Here is a 7,592-nt window from a genome sequence, read left to right as displayed (position 1 = left end):
AGCATAAGCATAAGCATAAGCATAAGCATAAGCATAAGCATAAGCATAAGCATAAGCATAAGCATAAGCATAAGCATAAGCATAAGCATAAGCATAAGCATAAGCATAAGCATAAGCATAAGCATAAGCATAAGCATAAGCATAAGCATAAGCATAAGCATAAGCATAAGCATAAGCATAAGCATAAGCATAAGCATAAGCATAAGCATAAGCATAAGCATAAGCATAAGCATAAGCATAAGCATAAGCATAAGCATAAGCATAAGCATAAGCATAAGCATAAGCATAAGCATAAGCATAAGCATAAGCATAAGCATAAGCATAAGCATAAGCATAAGCATAAGCATAAGCATAAGCATAAGCATAAGCATAAGCATAAGCATAAGCATAAGCATAAGCATAAGCATAAGCATAAGCATAAGCATAAGCATAAGCATAAGCATAAGCATAAGCATAAGCATAAGCATAAGCATAAGCATAAACATAAGAGATGGCCCGTGGTTGCTGCTCCATTATTGACCAGAACCAATTGAGATTGCAAAATGTTCATTGGAATTGATGGACCACATTGTGCAATCTATATTGACGCCGGCCACGTCCGAATGCAGATCTTCTGGAAAGGGTGGAATGTTAGTCCGATACATGTTGCTGCTAGAGACCGAGGAATCCTCTGCATCTCCACATGTATCACGGGAAGGGGAGAGTTGTTAGTAAGTGTGCCAATAGCGTTAAAAGGCGAACACGAAATTATTGCGACACCGAAAATGTCATGCCATTTTTCTTATACTGTTTAAAATCAAACCAAAATTTTAGGGTAGGTTTATACATATATTTACTTCAAAAATCAAAAGAAAAGTTAATCGATGGAGCCTTGAGTGTAAAATTGAACGCATTTTCGCTTGATGCCCTCCATTAAAGTCTTTACAGTGTCATCGGGTACCAGTTTCTCAGTTTTTTCTTTATTTTCTTAACATGTCCTTCTCGTCTTTGACTATCTTCTTGCTCTTCCGAAGTTCCCACTTCATCATTGCCCAATACTGCTCCACCGGGCGCAGCTCCGGACAGTTTGGCTGATTCATGTTCTTTGGAACAAAATGGACAGAATTTTAGAATAGTGGCATGATGCCAAATCTGACAAAAATAGCGGAGCTTCGTCGTGCTGCTGCAAGAACGGCAAAACGCGCTTCTCGAGGCACTCAGATTTGTAGATCTCGCCATTTACTGTGCCCTTTGTCACGAAAGGCTCACTCCTCAGTCCGCAAGAGCAGATGGCCTGCCAAATGAGATATTTGGACGCGAACTTCGACATTTTCTTCTTCTTAAAATTTGTCGTCCACATAGAACTTGCTCTTGTCGGTGAAAAACTCCAACCTCGGAATTTGCTTAAAATCGACTTTTATATACGTTTCGTCGTCCATCACACAGCAGCCATATTTTGTCAGCATCTTCTCGTAGAGCTTCCGTGCCCGAGTTTTAGCCGTCAATTGTTGCCGCTCATCGCGTTTTGGGAAGTTCTGTACCTTGTATGTATGTAGTCCAGCTCTCTTCTTTGCATTCTGGACGTAGCTCTGCGACATGCCGATCTTTTTAGCCAAATCACGGCTTGAGACGTTGGGATTTGCTTTAATCATCCGCTTCACCTTTCCCTCCGTCTTTTTGTTCTCCGGTCCCGGTTTTCTTCCAGCTCCTTTGCCGTTGTCCAACGTCAACCGCTCCTGGAACCGCTTCAACACTCTGGAGACGGTTGAATGGTGAATGTTCAACATTTTTCCCAACTGCCGGTGCGACAGGTCAGGAAATTCCAGGTGTTTGGAAAGAATTTGTTCTCTCGACTCGCGTTGGTTCACCTCCATTTTCGTTGAATCGAAAAACACGACTTCGAGTTTGACAGCATGTAAACAATACACATCAATGAGAAAGTGTGCAAAATTTGGTTGATTTTTACCCAATTGTTAAAAAGTTATGCCCTGTTGAATGTGTCGCAATCAGAGTTAAAAATATTCAAATTCATTGAATGAAAATTGATCATATTCAGCCGCATTCATTTTCAATATTCAGTGACGCAGCTGAAAACGTCAAACGAACAAACCGCCCATTCATCCAAGCAGATTTTCATTCGGCTCCGATTATTACACGAAGCGACCGTGCAGCAACGAATCAAACGCATCAAAGTAGGCCCTGGCACAATGTAAGCGATGATGATTGTTGTTTTATATGTTTTATCGGCATTTGAAAACATTTTCCTAGATACTTAGTGTAATGAATATATTGTACGATATTCAACTGAATGAATAAGATGGATAGTTGAATGAATATTTTTTCTATTCACCGCGAGTCGCAACAGGTTCATTTTCAGCCGTCGAAAAAGAGCTTCGATTATTTTTAACTGTGGTCGCAATAATTTCGTGTTCGCCCTTTATCATGTAATAATTGCTCTGAGCAGCAACAACTGATTATGCCAAGTAAGTACTAAAGAAATATTAAAACATGAGATAGTTGACAGTTCTGCAGTTCTGAGTGAAGATATAAAGTACAGGTAATTTAAACATCATTACTACGAAAGACAAACCAGCAAAAGGAAAAGCACAAAAAATCTTGAATAGAAAAATACAAGAGTGGAAACGAACTAGAGCCAAAGAATTTATTCGAGCTGATATGACTTAGGGAGCTTGGTACCTGGCCCTCGACCTCTCTCTCGAATGGTCAACTGGCAACCCATGACTGAAGCCATCACTCCACTCAAACAACACCATGCGTGCTCTCCACGCACACCTAATGCCCTGTGGACTAGTTTTCAGGTTGGTCAAACAAGCGCAAAACAAACACAGAAATTAGTCTGCTCAGTCCAAAGCAATGTCAGCCCAATTTTTTTTTGTAAAATCAGTGGTTTAGTTTATTTATAAAATATTTACAATTCATTTTCTAAGTGAAATTGCAGTGCATTTAAATTAACGATATTTCCACTTTCGGTAATTATTTCTATGTAAACTGCGAACAGTCGAAGAATTGTCGCTTTTGTGTTCCGGTATATTCCATTCAGTGTCGGTTGTGCTAGGTCCGTAAAGCTCACTCTTCGCCTTTCGTGTAGTAATGTCGCTATCCTTCGTTGTAGTAGTGTCCATGCTTCTCCTACTTGCGGACACTCGCAGAATTTGTGTTCCACCGATTCGACTGCTGTGTTGCAGTGAAGGCAGTTTTCTTCATTCGCTCGTCGCATTACATACATTGCATACGTTTTTCTGTTAACTATTAGAAACTCTTCGGTTCGTTGCTGGGATGAAAGTCCTTTCGATCTAATGGAAATTTTGCGGCGATCAAATTATTCATTTAATGAAGAATTTAATCAATGTATTATTTTGAACTTGGGAAGAAACGTGGACAACCGTACCGGCCGTTTCAATTTGATAGTGGTTTAATTAATCGTTGGTAGTGGCTTGGCTAAAAGGGTTAATGTCACTCCTTTGGGCCTAAGTTCCTGGGATGAGACAGAGGTATTTAGTCCTGTCCTGGCTAATAAACCTAGCGCCTATGCTCGCTCTCTGAAATAACGAAAGAAAAAAATTGGCGAAATCGGTTAATTAGTATTAGCGGAGGACTCAAGATAAATTCCATTCCAATTCAATAGAATGGAATAACAATATATAATATTATAAATTCTTTTTTCCTCTTTTATTTCGACTATATTAGTCATATTTTCTTTTTTTATATATTTTAACGACATTCAATTAGTTAGAGATCACTGGGTAGGGAAAGTTATGAAAATTAGAGGCATAGTACTCAAGTGAGAGCAAGGATGAGAAGTGAACAGATCGGAAAACTAGAAGTGGCAGGGTCATTGGAATAGGTTTAATATCGTGCGGGTTTAATCTTTGTCATCTTTATCGTGATAACCGACAGTGAAGTTTCGCGTCGGTTGACACGGTAAAGATGGATACGTCTATCATTACCAGGACACATGTTAGTGAACTCGGGTGATTTGTAGTTTTACTGCCTAAGCTCGACCCTCATTAACAGAAGACAAAGCCCGCACGATATTAAACCTGTTCTAATGACCTTGCTACTTCTAGTTTTCCGATCTGTTTACTTCAAATCCTTGCTCTCACTTGAGTACTATGGCTCTAATTTTCATAACTTTCCCTACCCAGTAATTTCTAGCTAATTGAATGTTATTAAAATGTAAAAAAATAATATTATAAATAATACCACAACGATCTCACCGGTAATGAATACCCGTCGAAGCTGATTGGGATCATCCATAAATGACGTAGCATTTTTTGAGTGATTTTTAACGCCCCCCTCCCCCATCGTAGCATTTAGTCACAAACCACTAAATCACTAAATTACGTAATCAAATTACGTAACTTGACGGTAACTGTACCCCCCTTGCCCCGTAAAAATAAAAAATAAAAAAACGATGTTACTTAGATGAAACGGGCAAGGTTGTCGTAACATCAGGTGAACCCCTATTCCCTTTATAAAGGCTACGTAGCATGACATGACCCCCTACCCCCCCCCCCCCCCTGTCGTCACCCATCATCACAAAATACAAAACTCCCCCCTCCCCCATATATTGCTACGTCATTTATGGATAGTCCCATACAGAATCCTTCACTGCTGCTCCCGTTATGGTGCTGGCGGGACTGACTGTAGATCGTCCGTGATCCATCGGTGACCCTGAGTCCTCCTATAGACTCCAAACGCAAACCCACATTTGCGAATGAGAAAAAAGTTCCATATCCCAAATGTTTGCTTGTTCCACCCGTTCGCTTTCACCGAAATACGAGTTATTGGAAAAGCTGGAAAACTCTCGCCAAACCTTGAATTTAGTGGTTTGTCTGTATTGATTAAAGGTGTGACACTTGGTGGTATTCCTCTGATTGGTAAGGTATCAATTTAACTGATTTGTCAATTTTTCGTTCAACTTCGGTGAGAATTTTTGAGGCAAATCTTCACTTGTTCTTCAAACAGGGTTTTTTTGGTTGCAATATTTTTTCGGTTTTTGTTTGAGGGGTATGAAGAAAGGCCACACATCGGGAGACGACGGCGTTTGTGTCTGATTTTGGGTATGAATATCTGTATATGTCACTCGCGTCGAAATACAACGGGGAAATTTCCGCAAAGGTAATGCGGGGGTGGGAATAATGATAGAATAATTCAGTTCCTGTAGCTTGAGTTTACCGAGTGGCGGAATACCGAATAATTATCAGATATTACAAGAAAGTAATTTTATTTTAACCAAAAGATGCATTTAGCTGATAGTTCTGTGCATCACTAATGATGAAGATAACTTAAAGTTACTCTTGCGCACCTTTTTTATCCAAATATATATTGTCATTATCTCATATGTTTGATTCAAAGCCAAGAAGTGTGAAGTAGGGTCACAATAGGCTCTACTGCAATAACAGGGACATTACCCTAGCTAGATATAAATCACCAATTCTGATGTTGATAAGCAATCGACTGGTGCGAAGGTGACTATTTTATCATTTCTGTTCTTTACGAATGCTTGACGTACGTCGATTTTTGTAAAGCATGAATGTTTTTGGGGCAGTCTCTTTTCTATAGCAATATTGGGCTTGATTCGGCACGAAAGTGGATTTGAAGTTGAAAATTTATACCGAAGATATAAAAAATACTAGATATTGCATTGGATTAAAGAGAGTTTCGAATGCGGATTGAACGTTATCGTGGTGCACACCCCTAGAATTATTTCCCAAATATTCAATGTCTTTTAGGTCATTCACCCTGAACGAAACGTATGCATTGTTTGCTTGTAACCTATGTATTCTATACTGAACAAAACATCGCAGATTAACTAATTCTAAGTAGTTTATTCGATACATAAATTAATTTTTATCTACTATCAATCAGTCCTATTCTTACCCCAGAGCAAACGGCGCCTCCGCTCTCGTCGACAAGTGAAAAACTCCACTCACTCCTCGTCCCTGGTTCGAAGGTTGTCCACCCATGTTGGCATCATCACCACTTGGCGTACAAATTCCTTCCAGCATTTCCTCATGGTTTGCACATCTAACGGCTCTGAACGCCGTAGAAGAGCTAATCGACTCCGCATAGAATTGAGGAGCTCGACTGTGAGCACAACTTCCGCCGGTATCAGTGCCACATCCGGGTTGTGTTCGTCCCCAGTTTGGGAAAAAGTTCGCTTGTCCCAAGACAGTATTAATTCCCAGCAGTCCTGCGTTAGTCATGATGGTTTCCACATACTGCCCGTCAGTAGGAGAAACAGCAGTTTCCTGACCAACCGAAAATAGCGGTCCGGCTGGATCGAGTGCAATGATAGTGTTCACTAGCCCTCGCTGCCCTTTGCCAGCGTTGCCGGCTACGTGTGCTCCCAAGCTAAATCCGATAAGGTAAATGCTGTCTGGCGATATTCCAGTGGCATCCAATAGCCGATCAAGGAACCCGGAAACTCCTGCTCCGGCGGGGCCAACATTGGCTCTTGCGGAAATGTAGTTGGTCATCGCTCCGACGCCCCAGTCTACTGTAATTATGTTGAAATCTCCGACCCGCCAAAATTCATCCCGAATTTCCTGATTCATAAAGTGGCTACCATCGTTACTCCAACCGTGAATCGTGAATCTTGTCGGGTGATCTGGATTGAAGTAGCTGCCTTGAATAGACTCCGCATCGGTCAGAATCTGCGGTTCAGTTGGGTTGCTTCGTGTGAACAGCCGATAGATGATGTCCTCATGTGGATTGAACAAAGGCTGCACTGAATCGTCTTCCGGCAGCGAATAGGCCGCTATATTTACCATACGCAGAAATCCATTTCCATCCGGAATCAGTTCCCAGCGGGCTTGGTGAAGTGGGTTCCCGCTCGTCAGATGCCAGCTGGTGTAGAGTAACACCGTGAGCAGTACATTTCGCACCATGATGAGCTTCGATTGAGTCGAAAACTGATCCGGTTGCGAAATGGCAGCTGATGTTTTTATATGCTTTGCATTTCTTCCCATAATTCCTACTTGAATTTTCCGCTAATTTAGATCTAATCATGCAGCGGTACAAAACGAGCAGTTATCAACAGATAAAACCTATCTAGATCCTGTTGGTTACATTAGCATTTTTGTAGCATAGGGCGCTAATAATAGGTTAAATTTGAGTATGTTGATTACACTATTATCTTTCTCGGACAGAACTGGTGGTCGTGTGGGATTCAGTGGTTGAATGCCCTCGTTGTGTCTCCGCCGTGTATTAGTGTATTAGAACCACTGGGATGCTGTGCTTATATATCGTTAGTGTCGACTGAAATAGGAGTCCTTATATGAATGAAGTGAAGAAAGATGAGCAAGAAGAATAAAGCTACAGACGATGCAAGTACATCTGCGTTACTGGAAGTTCGTCCAAGTAACTTTTAATTTTGAAAAAGACTTTTATCTTTCAGTACTGGGGTACCGTTTTCTGTGGAGATGTTTTCCCAGTTCGTAAATGCGAATAACTGCCGTTGTACTGGACAAAATCGCAATATTTGTGCACTAACTGATCGGAAATATGTGCACGTGTTTTGCATTCAATTTCGCAAAATGTGCGACTTCTATAAATGAATATTTCCTAAACGACAAGTGAATGCGAAA

At 40.8% G+C, this 7,592-nt stretch overlaps 1 protein-coding gene across 1 annotated transcript; it reads right to left on the bottom strand.

Annotated features, from left to right (window-relative positions):
- Window positions 1-5,311: 5,311 nt before the first annotated feature.
- On the bottom strand, window positions 5,312-6,905 carry LOC131695598 (pancreatic triacylglycerol lipase-like). Its single transcript, XM_058984127.1, has one exon. It carries the CDS (start codon window positions 6,891-6,893, stop codon window positions 5,880-5,882), a length of 1,014 nt encoding a protein of 337 aa, XP_058840110.1. The 5' UTR covers window positions 6,894-6,905; the 3' UTR covers window positions 5,312-5,879.
- Window positions 6,906-7,592: the final 687 nt, after the last annotated feature.

This window comes from Topomyia yanbarensis, unplaced genomic scaffold (assembly GCF_030247195.1).
Source record: "Topomyia yanbarensis strain Yona2022 unplaced genomic scaffold, ASM3024719v1 HiC_scaffold_47, whole genome shotgun sequence".
Classification (NCBI taxonomy): Eukaryota; Metazoa; Arthropoda; class Insecta; order Diptera; family Culicidae; genus Topomyia; species Topomyia yanbarensis.
This window is presented reverse-complemented; position numbering and strand designations above follow the sequence as displayed.

Excerpts from the sequence above, each read along its gene's own strand:
- LOC131695598 (XM_058984127.1), bottom strand. The coding sequence starts at position 6,893 with ATGGTGCGAAATGTACTGCTCACGGTGTTACTCTACACCAGCTGGCAT.